At 38.1% G+C, this 20,892-nt stretch overlaps 1 protein-coding gene across 1 annotated transcript in view; it reads right to left on the bottom strand.

Annotated features, from left to right (window-relative positions):
- The window catches only part of SORCS2 (sortilin related VPS10 domain containing receptor 2), a 529,534-nt gene that overhangs the window by 218,290 nt on the left and 290,352 nt on the right, over window positions 1–20,892 (bottom strand). Inside the window, exon 3 of the mRNA XM_053975679.1 lies at window positions 10,813–10,912. Within this exon, the coding sequence (XP_053831654.1) occupies window positions 10,813–10,912 (100 nt within the window). The remainder of the gene's footprint in view (window positions 1–10,812; window positions 10,913–20,892) is intronic.

Genomic DNA, 20,892 nt, shown 5'->3' with positions numbered 1-20,892 from the left:
GCTACAGGACTTTTTAGAGCATAGAAGCATTTCGGAAATCCTCAGCAGCAGCAGGTAAGAGAACCATTGCCTTTGCTGGAGCCCACAGAAAGAACAAAGTGTGAGACACTATTATTCTCATGGACAGACTGGAACCTTTAGCCAAATTAGCCCCACTCATTTATGCCTGCCAGCACTGCATCCCAAACAAACTGTAAAAGCATTTAAACATGGAGTGATGTAATCTGTAAAAAAATTAGTTCATAGGTATGGCTGAATGAAAAAAACAGGACATATATATTAGCACTATAAAACTACTCTAGTGCATTTACTATCTTAAATTGATATGAGATGTTTGATTATTCCCATGGTTCCCAGGCTGATTCCTGTAGTCATAGTTACACTGAAAGCACAGCTTTTATGTAACTTGCAGTCATCCATTTTTGGCACTGAGTTTTACAAGATAAACACCTGCAATCCCCCAGTGCTACCTGACACACTTCTATCCCACACTCTCCCTGCACAGATTTGTGCCTTCTAAAAAAGAATGAGAGCATCTTAGTCAAATCTGAAAGCCAATCCAAGACCCAGACTGCTAATTTTGTTTAGAGGACTGAGAATAAAATAATACATCTGTAAATTGTAGATCCAGCAATTGCAGGAAAAATTAATCCTGTTCTTACTGGGGCAAAAAGCTGACTTTTCCCATTTCAGTGAGAATAAAAGTATTCCAATCATATTCAAATTATTACCTATGTACTGAACCAGCCGTGACTGATAAATGCCAAACAATCTTTAAAAATACAGGAACATATTTATAACAATTATTTTCAGCATACTGCAAATCTTAAAATGCTGTTGAATACTGCAGGGGTGTGACACAAAAAATACCTGATAAATGTGCATTTGTCTTGAAACGGGTTCATAAAAATACTTAGCAATTATTTAGGGATCATATAGGTGATCTAGAGACTTCAGTATTATGGTCTTAAGTTTATACACAAGGAAACTAAGCCAGACTAATTCTGTACTCTGTGCAAAACCTTACCTTGCAATCTGATCTCAAGGTAGGCTGTCAAATCATGTCATGTCACAGTGGTTTTGCACTAGGCAAGTGCAATTACAAGGTATGAGGCAATAGGAAGTCAGGCTTCAAGGAGGCTCAGGTTTGCTCAAGGTCATAGAAACTGATGTCAAGTTTCCTGGCTAAAAGCTCCCCGACTGAATCATCCTACCACCACTGCTGAAGAGATTTGTTTTATGAATGATACTTAAGGATGCGTCAACAGATTTATTATTATTATTATCCCAAGAATACTGTGATTTTTGAATAGAAACATAGACCATTAGCTACATTCTTCTAAATAATATTTTTCTTTCGTAATTGTAGCCATGAAAGAAAAAGCTTTAATTTGGTCCACAATCTATGTGTGAGCTGTAGGAAGAAGTAATGCTCAAAAATGGAAGAAAGAAAAGTAGAAAGAGTTTTGGAAAGAGATTAAGAAATGGAAAAGCAGAAAGAGGTGATGAAAGGTTACAAAAAAAACCCCACCAAAAGAACAGTGAAGAGAGAAATACCTGATAGTCACAAACTTAAACAAGATTGCAGAAGATCCCTCCTCAAAACTAAACAGGCAATATTAAGAGAATCCACTATTCATTTCATAGCAATCTTCTGCTATGAAGGGATGGCAGAAACCTAGTGCATTACTCCCGCAAATGGAAAAATTCTGTCTCTATTACAAGCCCCAAAGAGACCACATCAAGTGGCTTCAGAGATGGTTCAGTTGAATATGAGATTCCAGTTCCCAGGAGGAAGAATCTTTCTCTGACAGAAACACATAGGGTGAAAAAAAAAATTAAAAATCTGTTTTATTTTTGCAAGAATCTTTGCTGACTGTGCTCAAACAAATTTGTGCAGGCTGTATTAGAACATATTTGCCACACAGGTCCTGCTTTTTCAGTAGACATTTGCTGCTGCTGCAGGGTGCTGGGGCTACTTGGAGTCAGGGCTCATTTCAGAATTAGAAACAGGTAAGCTAACAGCTACATTCATCCCTTCTAGTAAATCCACAAAGAGAGTGGAATAAACAAAATCACTGGAATACTTCATTTCTGCAATAGTTTAAAAGTCCTGCTTGTGGCATGACAGGCAGATTGCAAAAGTTGACTGGTTTAACACCAGTTTTACTCCTGGCAGATCAGGGGGGCAGCAGCCCCAGGGATTCTCAGGGGGCTGAGCATACTGCCAGCCCTGCAAAATGGTCATGACCATTTAAACCCTGCTCATTTCCACTGTGCTTCCATGCCAGCTCTGGGGATAAAAGTCCTGCTGCATCTCTGCTACTGAGAGAGCCAGAGAAGCCTGTGTGGTCTGCACAAGGGAAGTTGAACAGCAGTGGTGAAGAGAAGCAGGATTTGACACATCAGTAGACTGGACAATGCTAGCATAGTGCGAGGCGTGGACGCTGGGACTCATCCACCGTTCCATCATTGGGGAAATGAGAAGGAAACACACAGGGCTCTAAGAGATGCAGATGATCCATCAGCAAGCATGATGAATATGTTTCAAACACTCTACACCATTATTTTATTGGGGCTGTCTGAGGAATATACCTACTGGTCACTGTCCTTGTCCAGACCTCCTGAATGGTACTCATCTCTTGTCAAATCCAGTTTAGCAGTTTTCACACCGTCTCCTAAGCATGGACCTCCTGGTTCCTGCCATTAGACTCTGAGTTAAGATGAAAGAGTTCCAAATTTCCTCCCTTCCACAACATGGGGAACATGATACAGCCTCTTGGCATGTTGTGATGTTCAGTAAATAATTAGACAAAAGTAATCTCAACATACAGGATTATTGAAATTTATATAAATAATCTAAATCAGTCACCAAAAAACCCTCATCTTGCCTATGCCAGTTCAACAGAAACCTGACTCTGTTCTATAGACTTACCTGTACCCCTTTCATCCAAGCAGATTTGGGCACCAGCTAAATACTTATTGAGTTCAGTAAGAGGCTTGTTACCAGTCCTTTACCATTTTCTCTTTTCTCCTGTTTTCCCTTGCTAAGATTCAGCACCACTAATGCAGCACATCTCCCTTTCTTGTTTTACCTGTGACAGAATTCATGCAGATTGAGTAACTCTCTATTCACTCTTCACATGGACACCTTCTCCTTTGGACACTATCCCATATATGATGATTTGCCTCCTTGTTATATTTAATTCTGCAAGTTCCATATTGCATCAGAAAATCTTCCAGGATGATATTTGCCTGGGAATATATAGCCTTAGAAAAAATATTGATTAGAAGACTTTTGTAGCTTTTGCTAGGACACATTAAATTCTCTGCCATGATGGAGAAAAGCCTCATTCAGGTCTCACTCAGGTCTAGAGATCTGCTGCAGATAGCTGTGGTAGATTATTTGAGTTTGTTTTTTCCCTTAGTTGTTATCTCAAGCAGAGAAGGATTTCAAAAGTACTTTCAGGTCAAGGAGCACAGGGCCAGGCTGTACAAGGGAAATACACAACTTGCCTGGTTGTACAAGGGAAATACACAACTGCACTGCAAATCCACAACTTCCACCCCCTCTATATTTTTCTCTGGCATATGGCTCAAATTTAGAATTGGGCCTAAGAATTTATATTTTAAAATAATGAACTTGAAATAACAACCTGGTCTAAATTTTGTAAAATTACCCTTATTTTTAGACATAGCAAATCAAAATCACAGACCTTAAACCCCTCCCACATGGAATATTGTGCATTCCCATTCCCTCTGACCAGCACACCCTCCCCCAGGTGCTGGGGGCAGCTTCAGACCTGCTTTCTGCTGCATGCTCTTGATTGACTGCTCCTATTTCTCCAAGCAATGACCCCTGCTCATCATAATAGCAAATAAAACCTTGCTGAAAATACGATGCTTGGAATCCTTCTCTTTCCAGAATTACTGGGAGGGAAATAGATGTCTCTCAAGTGCAGAATCATATGCACAATGGTCTCTTAACAGTTGCTTGGAGGTCTTTTCCATTTTCACATAAATCTTTTTTATGTTGTACTCCCACCAACTAGTCATTTTATTTTTGGCTTCACTACAGTAAACTTAATTTAACATTACGTCTTTTTGGTAGTTGTTGGTGTGCTTTTATAACTAATGAGTTTTAGACAGGATATTCATAAAAACAGAACAAAAGCATCTATAATGAGCATACCATAAAGACAGGCCTATTTTTCCTCAGAATAATTGTATGCCTGAGCACAAAAGATTGCAAAAGTTGCACATTAGGCTACAAAATCACAGTGGAAGGTCAGTCTCAAAAACTTAAATTGAGATCTCTAAGCATCAAATGAATTCTAAGATAGAATAATAACACAGAATGTCTGTTCAAGCATGCAGCTATTTAACTCACACACCTTCTACCTTGATTATCCTATATACTTACATGCTGTGGGAAACCTACATGCTGGTCATGGCATTCTACTGTTTACTTGTACTATTAGTCAGGTTTGTTGGCTTGGCTGGTTTTTGAGGGTTGTTTTCTTTCTTGTTTTTAATATCAATTGCAGCTTTTAATGACAGTGTACTTCAGGTACTGGACTGTAGAATATTTATTGGCTCCAAGAGAGTAGAATTGACACAAAAGTTTCAGAGGCACCTTCAGCTTGCATGGTTCAATGTTTTAGTAGTTTAGTAGACATGCATTCAAAAAGGGATTCAAAGAAAAACGTGTGATAATCAACAAGATCTAACCATGATCAACAAGAGCTGGGGATTCCTTCTAGCTCTGCACATACAAGAACAGGATGGAGAAATGCACAGAAAGAGTTTTGATGGAAACAAAACTAAACTAAACCTTTCTCTGTCACACTGTAGAAAAACTCATAATCTACTGGTTAGGAGAAAGGGTATTCTCAAATAGAGGAATAATACTGCTCCTACCTTCCACTTATTGAAAAGGTTACAAGGAGTTAGAATATGACAATGACATAGGAGTTATACAATTTTTTATGCAGCCCTGTTTACATACAAATTGTGAAAAAGCCCTGGTTTCTCAACCGTAGCAGAAATCAGTCCAGCTGGAAAGCTACAGCTCCTACCCTCCATTTAGCCAGTAAATAACTCAAATACTTCTTTAATAGCCAGATCCCAAGCCATTGTTTCATCCACAGTTTTAATTTTCAACAGTTCCACTCTGTTTCTCAAAGCTTTATCCTATTTTTTCCACATATACATAGTCACACCCCATCAAACAGCATCCATCAAATCCTCCCAATATATATCATGGGCTTGGTAGTGGTGGATGAACCTCTGCTGTGGACTGTGACTTCAGCTAACAGCTCAATGAAAGCTCTGACTGTTTTAACCTATTGAGTTCCAGCTGTATTTAGTAGCTTCCTGGTTGTCAACGAAGCAACTGCTCATCAGTCATGTGTGAATAAAATCTGGGATTTCTGCCCAGGACTGCCTCTCACAGCAATCTAACAACTAGCAAAGTATGGGTGGGGAGAAAAAAAAAAAGAATCAATTATTGGGCATATTTCTGGTAGCATCTGGAATACCTGAAGACAAACTGAACAGTCATGGACTTAAGCCTTAAGCAAAATGATGCAGTCAGGTCACATTAGTGCTCTGATGGTGCATCACTGGAATAAAACGGAATGGTGACACTGCTTATAAGGCAAGAACACATCATGGTAGAGATCTCCACATACAGACTCAAATTCTGTAATTTCACAGGGAAATGTTCCTGAAGTAACTACTCGTCTTATTGAAAGAAATATCCCTTACCTGACTACTACTAAAAATGTAAGATAATTCTGCTCTCTGTATTTGCAGATGTTCTGGCATGGCCTCTAAGGAAACTGATACTTGAGCAGAATTGTTCCTTACAAGTGAATGCAGTCATACTGCATTTTGACAAATTCCACAACCAATTGTTCTACTCTGAAAGACCAATGTCAAAATTATGTATGACTCCATTTACCTGTAAATGCTTACAAACATTGCTCAAGACAATTGCATCTTGGGAAGTGCTTTTATAGGTCTAGCAAATACTCTTCTGCAAAGTGTAACTCATACTATTTAAATTATCAAGAGTTAAAATAGTGTATAAGAAAGCCTATATCCTTATTACTATCTTAAGTGTTCTGCGTTGTTTGGCAAGCAAGAATACATGTTTGTCACCTTGTCTTTCAGTTTGGAAAAACATGCATCTATTGGTTATTGTGACAGCTGGGAAATATAAGTGTTCAACTCATTTAACTAATAAGTTAGTGTATGCACAATCAATACTTATTTTCTCTTAATATCAAAAGCCTGAATATAAACTGCTTAGCTGCATGTTTTCCAAAAGCATATAAATGGAAGGATGGATGCACCAATTGCATTAGCATGAATTAAAATTAAAATATGCACTGAATGTGAGGGAAAAAAATCAGTGTGTTCATTCAACTCCTCCCCAGCAACACTACATAAAATCAAATATGTAATTTCTACATCCAACAGCATATATGCCCCCAAAAAATGTTAAATATTTTCTTGATAATTTAGCTTAGTGAAACTAAATTCTGATAACTTTTTTTCTTCTGTAGAAAGAATTTACTTTGTTCACCAGATTCCAGACTGACACTGTGGAAGCCTTAATCCCATACTCTATAAACCACACACATCACACTTCCAAGTCACAATTAAAATGTTGGTTTGGAAAACAGGGAACACAAAGCAAATTATTTCCTGCACATGATGGATTTCCTGCACCATTCAGCATGTGCTAATTACTGAAAAGGAGATAATTACATAAATTCTGTTGTTTAAAGTGCAGGAACATCCCTTATCACTGCACAACCCTTCAAGACTGCATTGGGAAAGGCTATTTTATAACAGAGATCAATGAAAAAGTGCTTCAAATGGAGAGGTTAGCATCAGAGAGCTTACACAGCAGAACTCCCCTTCACTAGTCTACAGCTTTCCAAAACTGTATCAGTGTCTTTAGCTGCTGGTTTATACTACACTAAAACCAGACAGAATGTAAACCAAATATTAATGCATCCTAAGGAAGCGTGAACTCTTAATTAGAGTGTGACCCTGCCTATTTCTCTGCTGTTTCATAGCATTTAGGGTGATGATCTTTGATCCTACTTGGTCATTTGCAGGTAAGCCAAGATGTTTTCTACTTGTGCAGCTGCTGACTGCAATTCAACTCTGCCTCACAAACAATACAGCCACAGTTCACACCTCCATCCCATGATTTCTTCAGAAAGGTCCATTCAGAGAAAAAAACAAAGCCCTCTAACACTCTACCCTCAGAGATTTGCCATCATTTCTTGTCAAAACTGGGTTTCATAGTTCGAGTTCTCTGGTAACTGCAGCAACACAATTTCTGCATGTGCATTCTGCTGCCTTCAGCCATAAAAAGACCCAGTGAATGAATTTACCTCAACTGCCAAAAGACTGTGTAGACATGACCTTGATACAACTCCTTCCTGATTCTTAAGTTAGGCCTATGAACAGTACTCACCACAAGTTATACATAGAAGGCTATGGCACATTTCCAAAGCAAAATGGAATGTGCCGCTTTTTGAATTAATGTAGTGGGGTTTATAGATGATTTCCATACTTCCTCCAGCTTATTCAGTCCCCAGCATTCCTATATTTTACCTTATAACCTTGTGGGGGTTTTCATACAATCCTTTTTCCATATGTTGTACTTTTTGCTATTGCACTTCATCATCAACTGCATTATTTTCAATACATCTTAAGAAAATTAAAATTAGAGTAATTCACATAAAATTTCCAGAAAAAATTCACATTTACTGTATAAAGCTCACCTAGAAGTCCATTAGTCTGTCTGGTATGATTGCAGCTCACAGAATGGATGCAAGCTGAGTGAAAGTCTAAGCCACTCCAGGAGCTGGTGTACTGGAAGCTATGAACTGTAAAAATTATGTCAGCCCAAGAACTAGACTGGAGCCTTCTAGCAGATATTTCATTTAATTGCATTTCAAAACAAATAAACAATCTCCCACTTTGTGTTTGTTTCTTGGCCCATGATAGTTCTAGTCACACCACCAAATCAAAGAAGGCAAAGGCTGGGACTGGGAGAATGAAGAAATTGCCATGGAGGTAGGAGAAGAGGTTTGAGACCATGTAAGGAACCTGAAGGTGCACAGGTCCATGGGACTTGATGAGAGGAATCCACAGGCCCTGAGGGAACTGGTGGATGAAATGAGCCAACAGCAGTGTGGTGCCAGCTAGGGTTAAACCATGACCCATCTCTTTGTATATCTTTGTAGGAAGCCACAGTTTGATTCTGTTCAAACCCACAAGAGTCACAAAGTCAGTTACAGATACCTCCACAAGATAGTTCAACCTTATTCTCATAGAATTCTCACAAAGAACTATGATTTTAACAGTATGGATTGCCTGGCCTGGAGATACCCATATTTCTGCTTTGATTTTTTTTTTTTTTTTTTTTTTTTTTTTTTTACAGAGGGAGAGAGCTTGACCAGATACCTAATTCTAAAGAACTTAAATCAGGTGTGCTTAATGCTCTGATGACACTGAGGTGGGAATGATGAGCTATAAATGTGCAGTATCTGTTCTTCCACAGATGAGGACAACAATGGATAAATGAAAAGAAATCATAGAACACTTTTTACTATTTAAAGTATTAAAAATCCCTATAAATGTATTTTATCTTTGCTTTCATGTATTTTCATAGTCACTAAATGCTAAGTGGTAGCATGGGACTACCTGTGCTTTAAATTTAAAGTGCATGCTCAGTTCCAGTACATGCAGTTAGCACTCCAGTTTCCATTTTCAGCACATTTTAAAAGATGTGAACTGGTTGAAGAAAACCCACACCATAATGATCTGAAGTAACATCAAGAACAAGTAAAACCCTGAGACTTCTCTCAGCTCAGAAAAGGGAGTCAGAGTTCTAAATATTCTATTCCACCCCAGTGCAACTGTGCTGAAGTAGACAGACCAGGAGATATGACCCTCCATCATCCCAAATAACTTGTGTGAGATCAACTTAGTCTTGCTCTTAATGCCTTAATCAAAGGCCCAGCACCTAAAATTTCCCATTTAGATGAAGCTCTTACAACATGAAGACTTCCCTCTTACCTTCCACAGGTGACTGCAAAACCTCCAAGAACAGTCTGAAGTTGTTGGCTAAAACATGCAACCCCACTGCTTTCATAATTTCTGTACCACATATGCATGTATGTATATTTCCATTTATTAATATATCTCCCTCCGGCATCATTTAAAGGCTCTAGAAATCCTTTCTGCTCTGCTGTTTTTGTTGTCTGTATACTAAACAACAACACCTTCATAGAAGTAAATGAAAAATAAATGCTCATAAAAAGAGCATATTTATATTGACTCAAAGGGACTTCCTGTATCAGGTGGCTTTCAATATCATATTAGTTTACTAAGTGGGGTTTGTATCTCTAAGAATTTCAACTCGTGAAATTCAGTTTAAAATAGATTTTTCTTAGACAGGATTAACATGAGGGTTCTTGTGAACACTGGTGTGTCTTTCAGGCTTGAAATAAAGCAGTGATCTTACTGCTGTTTATTTTTTCATTCAACTGGCACAACCATATTGTCACTGAACTCTTGTGCTTGGGCAGCTTTGATATTGTAGCTGATTGAGCTGGGAAAGATCCTCCATGGGTCTCACATCCATCTCATTCTTCAAGCTTTTATTCCAGAAACTGAGATGGTAAAGATTTTTGGTTTTATTCTTTTGTACTTGAAACCAGCAGTAGATTGTATATCTGAGATACACAATCTGAAGAAACTTTGTGTTTGTTGGTGGTTCCACCTCAAGAAACTAAATTATACTTTCTAGCTTTGTAGCAGATTAAAAATATATTACCAATCTCAGACATAGCACAGCTTGGGCACAAAATTCCAGTGACAATTTCAAGGAAAATATAATATGTACTTAATCATCGAGGCAGCTTTACTGAGTTCTACTGATTTTTGATTAAGCAAAACAGACAGACAAACACAACAAACATTGTTCTTCCAATCAGAGGCCTCTACCTGAAATCAGTGTTTCTGTATTACACTGGATTTAAAAGGCCCTTATCAAGAGAAAATTCTTATTTCATGAAAAACCCACTGTGCTTATGTTTCACATCATACTTCAAATTCTTGCCATTTAAATCACAGGCACTTTGAAGACATAGAAGGGTTGTTACTGTGATTTTTTCCCATAATCATTGTTCCTTTTGCTTCTAATATAACATCCATTGTAAATACACTCAGTGGGTCGATTTTGATCTCATTTATAAAGTCCACTTAACCTTTCCAGGTTCCAGGAAAAGTGTTTTGTTTTTTAGTAATGATGCAGGAACATTTCTTAACAAAGCTTCAAGGAGAGGGGTTTTTAAAAATTATTTAATTAAGGTTTTACACAGGATAAACATCATTATCAATGACAGCCTGCCCAATCACTATACTTTGTGCATTAAGGATCAAGAGTTTGAATGTTAGTCCTAGAATCCATTGGAATATGTGAAAACCTACAGATGTTCCTTTTTCATTTGCATGGAAAACACTATGAAAGCTTGATTTCCAGGAGTCATATAAGTCAATGATCTCATAAGGTTTCCATGTCCATCAAGGTAATTTTTTTTCTGTCTGTACTATTCAGGAACAATAAATATCCCACTTCTGTATGTAAGAAATGCACCAAAGGTGATCTTCACCTTGATTGTGAAAATCAGTTTCCTATATTGTGAAAACCTGCAAAACACTCTTCACATAGTCGCAGAATCTCACCTGCACTACAAAAACGTTTTTTTTGCCACATACCTTCTTTTTGTTGGTGGAACAAATGTAGAAATTGTCAATAACAGTGGCAATCCCAGGCTGTAGATTCAACTTTGTGTATAATGTCCCAAAATCTGAAGACCTGAAAGAAATCAAACATCTGTAAGAGCTCTCTTCTAAAGGCTTCAGCATTGAAACTCTGAAAAGAAAATCCCTCTCTGTGCAACTGCTGTCCATTTTCAATGCTCCTCTGCCATCCTTTTGTTCTTTTCAATGCTCATTAGCCACTAAAATAAATCCACTATTATGAAGGAAACTAGGTTCTAGGTTTGAAAAAACTGGCTAGTTCTGTCTGTACTTTGAATTTCTCTGCAGTGCTAGTTTATTTTTTTCTGTGCAGTGACAGAAGCCTGACATATACACCTTTCCATCATTACTCACAAGGTGGAAAAAAAGAGCTATGAAGAGCACAGGCTCATTGGCAAGTACTAACAGCACCTCCTCAGCTATGCAGAAAAAGAAGAGTTGACTTCAGAGCTTGCTGTTGCATAAGAGAAGAATTTGGCCCGAGATCTGGAAGACTCACATTAGACCTCAAGCAGAATTAGTACTGGATAAAGGTATCCCATCCACTCCTCCAGCTCTTTTTCAGAAGATCACTGAATTTTGAATTAAGCAAAGGAACGTCAGTATTTGGCCATCAGTATGTCACACAGATGTCTCCATGAGTATTTCAAATGTGGGCACTGTGCAGAATTTGTTCCATATTTCTGAAAAGCTATCAGTGAAAAATGGCATCCATGCTCTGCAGTTTTATTGCCAAAGTCAATTATAAAAAGAACAGACAAGTAAAATGTTAATATAAAGAAAAGTTAGAGAAATTTAAAGCAAGTCACACCCAAATTTAAATCACTTTGGATGAAACCTTGCTTGTTCTGTTTAGGAACAAGTTGTACCATATGCCCTCTCCATATTTACAGTTATTCATTTTGCATTTGGAAAGGGACTCTGACACATCTAAGGCACTTGTCCCTTCTTCACCAAGGAGCACTCCCTAGGACAGAGAGTTGGTGTGAGGACTTCTACTCTATACACCCTTTTCTCTCCCTGGAATAACAAATAGGGCTGAAGGTACCCTGCCCTAAGTCTTCATCATTCAAACAATCGGGAGCACTCAAAAGCTCTCATGTGCAAGAGAACCAAGACAAGACTGTCCCTCCCAGTGTGACACTGCACTGCCTGTGCAGTGATTTCTGCCCTACAGCCCCTTTCTACCATGTTCATTGTTCCCCAGCAGGCTCTGCTGCCCCATGCTCCTCACCCAGGGCAGTCACTACTGAAGTTTGTGGGAGCATGACTGAGTACGAGAGAGAACAGTGAAGAACCAAATCCCTGTCTGAGTGTGTACACGTTGAGAACTAGGCCACTGCCTGAGGTATCCTCCAAGCCATGTGAGGTAGGTTATTCCCTGAAGGGCTAGTGCCCACAGAAGGCCACCATGAGCATCTCACCTATGTCCCAATGCCACTCAGAATGTCACTGAAGTTGGCGGGTATTGTTGTATGAAGCCAGAGGTGCCTTCTGTGTTTTCACCAATCCAGCCTTCCACAAGATACAGGAACTTTCAGGTGCTGTCATGGAGCAGCTTTCTATTGCTTTGGCATCACCAAGCACAGTGGGCAGACAGTGATAAGCCTGGAACAGGTCCTAATGAATACCTAGAAAGGTTAATGTTTACCTTGTTTTTCTTCCTTCTCCACCAGTTAAAAAAACTCAACTGGTCATAAGACTATGACACTCAGGCCATCCTCCAGCCTAAAGCTGAGAGTTTAACCATTTTATAGCATTATCTGAATAGATTTGATCTGGGATTTTTTCCCCCACAATGTTGCTTTCTCTGCAGATATACAGCAATGCATTAGAGAATTAACTGACTCATTGCAATTCAATTTTGACAAATAAATATGTAGATATCAAACACACACAATTGCAGTGTACAACTGGGTGTTCAGCACAGAACTAATTAAAATTCTAAGGGGAATAGTATGGACAGTGCTAAAGCTAATTTGCCAGTGCTATTTGACAGAAATAAATTAATGCAAAGACTTAAAATATCAACTTCAGACAGATGTACTGAAACCATGCAGAACAAGTATGTATAATGGAAACATAACCTAGTCTATTCTCTTTAAGGGAAGAATATCAGGTCAGTGGCTAGCCCAGTAATAACATCCTGAAATAATTCTCTGAACCTTAAAGATGATTCAATTTACTTTGAAGAGGCAGTTCCAGGATTAATACAATGGGACCACTGGAGAGTGGCATCATGCGAGGGACACCATGGCAACTCTGTCAATGTGTGAAAAGAGTACAGGCAGGAAGCCCAAAAAAGATAAGTTCCAAGATATAAAAAGTTCCAGTCCAAAACTTTTCCTTCTAATTCTCATGACTTATAGAGAGCAATGCAAACAACGAATGAGGTTTTAACAAGATGAGAAAACTAAGATAACTATGGTATTTTCAGACAAATGTAATAAAACTACACCGTCAATTTTTTTTTCAGGTAAAAAAAAATAGCAATCTCAAGGGAAAAAAAAAAATCCAGTTCCAGTCTGAGAAAATAGGCAACTGTATCTGCCAAAACGTATACCATGCCTAAGCAGGAAGACCATGATTGGAAGAATCTATGGAATCAGAATGTATTCTGACTTCCAAATCTTTTTTGCTATAGCCCAGACTTGAGAGAGCCCAGGAATGTCAGCTATTCTTTGAGACATTCATGCACAAGAGGACATAGTTCAAGGACATCATTCAAGGGAGGCACTGTGCAAAATAATTGCTTTTCCAAATCTACTATAATCCAGAGAGAACAGGTCACCTCGACTTTTTCATTTAAGATATAACTTCGAAGTTCCTGACTCTGCATATATAAAGAACTAACATTTTGTGGCATGCAGCTAGAACAGAATATCCTTTAATTGCACTATTGAGTTACACACAGTTGGAGAGGATGAATTCTACGACCCCAGTGCACGCCTATTTCAATATATATTTCAATATATATTTAAATATATATTCATATTTGTACAAAATTAAGGAGAGGAGGAGCCCTTTACGGTTTTCCAGTCTTTGTGAGATTTTTTTTTTTTATTAGGAACCCAGCTCATGGAGTGTTTAGGAGATGGAAAAACCCCACATGAGTAATCTGCTTTTACCAGGATAAACATATTCTCTTTCCTCCCTAAAATCATGAAAAGATATTTCAAGTTATAATGGAAAGAGGAGACACATGCACTTTATGAGAAGAGTAAAACTTCCTTCTATACCACAGTTTATTTGAAGTGGCAGCAAAACAGCAGATCTCCACAAACCGGAGCAAGAAGTGTACAGACTGCCTTTGTCTGTAGAAGGGTCTGATCAGCAGTTCTAAGTGATCTGGACGCAGTTAATTAGAATTTTGGCTTTATGTAACACAGAGCAGGGGAAACAGCAAGCTATACTCAGGCTGCTTCCTGCTGCTATGTATCCACTGTGCACTACAGGCTACAGATTACAAGAATGTTTCTTCATTTGAGAGCAAAATTCAGTGGAAGATTCACAGGATACACATCTTCCAGTACTCAGGTGACAGCACCATTGGATGGTGGGACAACATGATTACTCACATACTGATGCAGACATCACACAACCTGAACCTGACAGTTAGTGGTTTTTTTTGAAGTCATGTACATGTTTCTGCTTTAATATGTGCTAGTATTTTTTTTTTCTTTTGTGGAAAAACTCAGTTCTCACTGTAAGAACAGCATGTTCGGATAAGAGGCCTCAAAATCATTCAATGATATTACAGCATAGACATAATTAGGTCTTTTTAGCTTAATATTGTGAGCTCAAAAAAATAGTTGGGAAAGCGCCCAAGTGGTAAAGAAATGTACCCTAATGAAATAAAACTCCCAAAGCCCCTAAGCTCTGTGCAAATTTAGGTCTCATCCTCAAAAATGTAACTTTTTTAGATTTGAGGTAAAATAAATCTATGTCTAACATAATTTGGAACTGTACCTAAACATTGGATCTGGATATCTTCCAACAGAAATTTTGAGAAAGAAGAAGAAATTTAGCAGATACCAAAAGAGACATGAATCAAACGCTTGCCTTTCGGAACTTCACTATCATTATAAAGCTCTCCCCTGGTGACTCACACCTATGATTCAACATTGCTCATTGTTAGTGGTTTTCCAGGTTATATTTACAAGTAGTTATTTAAAAATATATAAGAAAAATTAAAAATTAATAAAGTAAGATATTAATGAAGATTCTTAGACATGAAAATTGCATTCCCAAATCAAATGTAATACTCAAAGAACACATCAACTGCAAAAAAATGCTTCCTTTTTTTTTTAAATTAATTGAAGAGACACACTGGAAAGAAAATGGTTGGAACTCTTAACACACATGTTCATCAGATTTCCTCTACTTTTTATTCTTGAAGACTAACTCAAGATCTGTTCTAGTCAAATGAGTCATATTGTACAAGCTCCATTAACTTAAAATCCTGGAAGACAACAATGAAGAGATTTCAAATGACTCTTGGACCACTTAAGTGGTGAAACTAAAAGAAAAGTCTTTGAAAGAAAAGAATACAGAAGATCTGCAGGTTTAGATAATTGGGAAATTGCTGAAAAAAATTCAGTTGAGATGCACATTAAAGAATCAAGAGTGGATCTGTACGTAAAACCTACTTGACTGCTTCCCACTTAATTTTGTCCAGACTCTATTGCAAATGTCATCTTCCCACCTTCCCCTCCTTTCAGTCAGCAGAATAGTCCAAGATTTACAGCATGAACTTTTAAAATGCAGGAGAAATTATTTTAGGTTCTTGCTCTGTGACAGACTTACATCTAACAGTAGGATTTCCTTTGTGCTCTGGTCTCTCACCTGAATAATAGAGACACTGTCGACTACACCTCAAATGACTGTAAGGAAAATAGATAATACAGCAGAGTAATGAAGATCTGGCTGATAGAGTATGTAAAACAGATACATCAGAGGTTCCAGCAACAAATATCAGGACAATCCTACTGAAAAGGAAGAAACCAGAGGAACATCATTAAAGAAGTGGAAAACTAACTCATCATCTTCACTTAAACAGCACAGAAGCCTTCAAAGGTTTTTACACGTCCAGTGTGGAAACTGCAGAGGCTTTGGTTAGCCTCATGAAATCCTTTCAAACAAAACCAAAAACCTCAAAACCCCCAAAGCCTTTCTACAGAGAACAAACACATTGTAACATTGAATTCCAACACCCAACTCACATATTGAGGAATTCATGCAGATGAAAGTTTCTTCAAAGACTGTAGAAGAGTAGGACTCCTAGCAATCCAATTAACACCCAGCAATCCAATTAACAGATTATTAATCAGCTATCAGCTTTGCTGGAGTACGTTTTCGAAATGCCTTTCTCTCTACTTTCTAAAAAATTGAGCCTTTTGGAAATTACACATTTTTTGTCTCAAAACTAAAAATATAGAAATGCTTCGTCCTTAATTCAGTTTTACACTAAAGAATCAATGGTGTAGGCTAGAAGTAATATGTAAATATTTTAGTAACTTCATATTTAGGCAACAGAGGGTTTACCTTCTTTTTCCAAAACCACTAGAGATTAATATGTCCTGTTTTCACTTATCAATTATTTATATCATATATTAATCACATATCTGATAACATAGATTTTTTTTTAGAGCTGTTGGCAATCCCAACTGCCTTTGTAGTTGAAATTACCTGTTCTGTAATGCTCTGCTGTGTACAGGACATGGCGCAAGCTTGTATTTATACAGCTATAGAGACTCCTTCCAATAATTACAGGTATTAATGTCCATATATATTTGATTGTAAATTGCTGACCTAAAAAATTCCACAGAAAAAAAAAAAAAAAAAAGAGAGAGAACCCAAAAGACTGTATTTGCATCAAGTGAAGACTCACGGAGGATCATAAACAACACATATTCTAGAACTGGGCTTTTATTCAAAGCATTAAACATATCCAGTTCAACCAGCCACAGCGGAAGGAAAACCAGTCCTCTGTAGCCAACAATAAAAGCCAGGATTACCATGGCAGGTGACTTTAGAAAGTCAGATCTCTCTTCAGGATAGGCATGCCAGGCTACAATCTTCTACCCTGATGTTGCAATTACCTTTGAAGAAAGGGTTTTGAGTCCACGTTTTCCAGGAACTATCCTGTCTCAGAGCTGTCTGGACCCAATGCTTCGTACAAGTACAGCAACCACGCACATTTTCTTATGAGAGAACATGGACGGTGGTAAACAGAGCTCTTTGGACAGATGGGGGTGTTACTTGATGGAGATATGTGAATTATACAATATGTATTTATGTACTGTATCTTCTGTCATGCATTTGTCAGGTACTGGTTTTGGTTAATTTCTTCATCTGCACAATGCCCACACTCACATGCTCAAAGTCCAATAGTTAGCAGCATTGTGTCTTTACTATCTACTACATATCTTTCTGTGCTGTATTTAAACATTCCTGCTCTGCATATCTCACTGTATACCATTGCAGTTATCTTTTGCAGCCCTTCATTAGTCCTTCAATATACCACAAACATCCTGCTCATTAGCCTATAATCACTCTGCTTATCAGTTACATTTTCAAGCTCCTCATTACTTTGCTGCACAGCTGCAACAATTAGCTTTTATATTCTACAGGCTGACAAAACATCACATTAGCTTCTATTAGCTGCAGCCATCTCCTGTCCTCTCAGAAAGTGTTACTTTAGGTTAGACACCTATTCTGAAACTACTGCCTTGGTGCATTAATTCCATCACCAGCACACAGCACTTGCTGACAGTATGTCTTGGAAGGTACAGCCTATATCCATGCTTGCAGTACACAGATACTTGTGATGAATCCACTCAACCATAAAACAAGCAGTGTCACAGTGACAAAGCAGACAAGACACCGCCAGCAAGACAGGATTATGTCTTACTTTTGCAAAAACTAAAAGGTCTGGGTTATTTCTTCCTTAGCTTTGCAGCCATGGAAGAGCTGGGGCATGCGCTGGATCATGCTGCCCTCAAGGGGCACAGGGGTACCTTGAGGTGCTTGGGGGCAAATTAAAAATTCCCCCACAATCATTCAATCCCAGTCATTTGTTCCTTTTAAAAACAAACTTATTGAAATTCACAGGCAAATTAACTCTTTTGAAGTCTTGCTTTTGGATCATTTCAGTAATGCTGTTTACAGTTCCTTCCCACAAACAGCTCCAGTGACCTACATGAGGGAGTGAAAAACAAAAATGAAATTGTGGGAAATAGGGAAATATCAATTTCTTACCACACTTTCTTCACTAGATTTAACGTATTGTGTAACTAACAGTGAGTATGCAGGCATTTCTCATAAGAAACAGCCCTGTGTAGATTCAGTTTCAGCAGCTGCAAGTCCAGTGCTGAATTAGCAAGGAATGGATTGTATTATGGAGCATTTGGGAGGTTTGCTATTTAGAGACTTAACTATTCCATTAACTATTCAATTATTACCTACAAAACAAATTAATACTTCCTACATAAAACTAGCTTCCTTTCACCTATTTAGACAACCATCTCTGGCTAAAAAAAGGTTGGGTTTAGTTTGGGTGGGTTATTTTTTGTTTGTTTTTATTTTTTAGTTTAGGAAAAAGAAGTCTTTGTTGCTAAAATGCAGATTTCCAAAATTATGCTTACTAACTATATTGCCAGAAGTGGAAACATACATATATCACTTCCAGTATGATTTCTCTTTTACGAGTGTTGTGAAAGGAAATGAGTAATTACAAAGGAATTATTTCTTATCTCACATATTTGTGTTCTTTGGGGAAAGGAGATGGTTCAAGAATAATTTCTTGAGGTTTGCAAGGAACATTAAAATTTTCCACCATGGAAAAATGCTAGGCATTTCCCATAGCCCAGGCTTTTAATTTAAACCACTAAACGCAGCTGAAACATTTCTGAAACAACTTTATTCTCAGTCAGGCAGCTTCTTGGAAGGCAAGGAACATGTTGGGATATATGAGAGAATTTGGCCTTGTGCTTTCTGACCAGAACAGCAAATTTTCTTGTAATCACTGGATAGAACTGGTTGGAATAGGAGCATTTACGGAATTAAAAAAGAACTGATAATAATTTAATAAATTGCATATGTACATTCACATGCAATTATCTATTCCTCTAGCAATGGGCTCTGCCAACTATAACAGTCTTCTACTCACTCTTCAGTAAGCAGAACTCTTCTTTAACTCCAATTGTAACAGTTTTAGCTTTTGCTGCTGATGTGCTGACCTCCATTTTATGATTGCTGTGGGGGAGGTGAGACAGAAAATGAACTATATGGCCAGGTGTAGCACTTTATAAAAAGGTAAATTAAGTCAATGTTTTGTCAGTAATTTGACTGTGGTATTCTGCACCTGAAGCCAAATGCTTGGCAAAACTAAGGGAGTAACTGGACATTTTTAAAACAAGTAGAAATCCTAAACAAGTAAATACAGAAAAATAGATCCTGGAAATGTATCAGAGACCCACAGTTGCCTGTTGTGATTTTTCTGGAATGCTTCTCTGAAACTGCAAATACACATCCAGGATGGAGGCTGGACAGTGCTCAGATGCAGCTCAAGTTCATCCAAGATGTCAGTTCCCATGTTCCCAGTGTCAAAGGAGTGATAATTTCAAGCTATTAAAATTGCATCAGAACAAAACATTTACAACAATTTTTAAAGAAATGTTTTGAGTCCCTCTTCTTTAAAAACAGTCCATGTCAAAACAATCATCCGTCTCACCCATGTCTGCCCACAAACAAGATTGCCATGATGTGTCTGAATCATGAAAACACTCAGATGATTAAACAAAATCAGGTTTTCCTAACAGGTTTAAAATCACTGAATGTCTGAGCTGACATCATGCAGAACACAATGCAGAACACGATGGGAAGCCTGCAGATAGGAATGGGAGGAGGCACATGTCAGGGTGCTGCAGCAACCAGGGACACTGGGGAATTCAGATACTCACAACAAAGGTTTGTTTCTGTTATTTGCTAATGACCCCAATCATAATCTCCTAACAGCCTTCTACAGTTGCTGAAGGGGATTTGTTTATTTATTTATTTATTTTGTTTAGAGCTTTCAGCAGCCCAATTTCCTTTACAGGCATCTCCTGTAACTGCAGTGACACCTGTGGAGGGCTGAGCCCATCAGCTGTAGTTTGGCCTGCTGTTGAACTTGGCAAGCCAGCAGCACATAAAGCCCCAGCAGATGTTTCTGCTTTAATAGCAGCTCTTTCAAACCCTTGGCCAGACATAAATCCAAAATAGATCCAGAAAAGAGACAAACAGTGCCACCATCATGGCTCTTAAAATTAGGAGGCAGAACTAGCCTTTTCTGCGGGACTCTGAGAGACCATTAGCAGCAGAAGGTGTTGGGAAGTGTTCTCATAAATTATGCTGACAGGTTAAGAGGGCCAGCCACAGCAAATGCAGCACATTTTGCACTGTGTCATGGTTTGCTAGGAAACAGAATCCTAAGACAAATACACACATTTACACAGGAGTTTCCAAACTAAGATCACGCTTCATAGCAACAAGTACAGGAAGCAGCCAATTTTATGGTCATTAACACCTCCACATGGATCTATGGTGCCTCCACACCATGTGAATGAACATTCTAAAAATAAAACAGTAAGGCAATGAGCCTTGGTAGAAGAGATCTTCTGAATACATGCCTTGCTGGATCTATTTCCTTAAAAGAAAGCTGCACTAAGAGTGTACTTACAGCTGCCACTGTGCTTTATGGGAGAGGAGGTTGATACATATCAGGGTGACATGCTAATACATCCATTCACTTGGTGATGACTAACTGCGCCAATAGAAGCCTGGTCCACTATAAATTACTGACATGTAATTTCAAATGCAAGTTGAAACAACCCCCACAGAATAAGATTAGTTCTCAGCATTCAAAATAACTCAAAGCACTGAAGGAGCTGAAAACTTCAATCACATTCTTGTCTGACATTAAAGGAAACTAGGAAGAGAAAAAAGTGACCCAGTGTCTAAAAATGAGTACTTTTGTAGGAATGAAGGTTATTA

Source organism: Vidua macroura, chromosome 4, assembly GCF_024509145.1.
Source record: "Vidua macroura isolate BioBank_ID:100142 chromosome 4, ASM2450914v1, whole genome shotgun sequence".
Lineage (NCBI taxonomy): Eukaryota > Metazoa > Chordata > Aves > Passeriformes > Viduidae > Vidua > Vidua macroura.
This window is presented reverse-complemented; position numbering and strand designations above follow the sequence as displayed.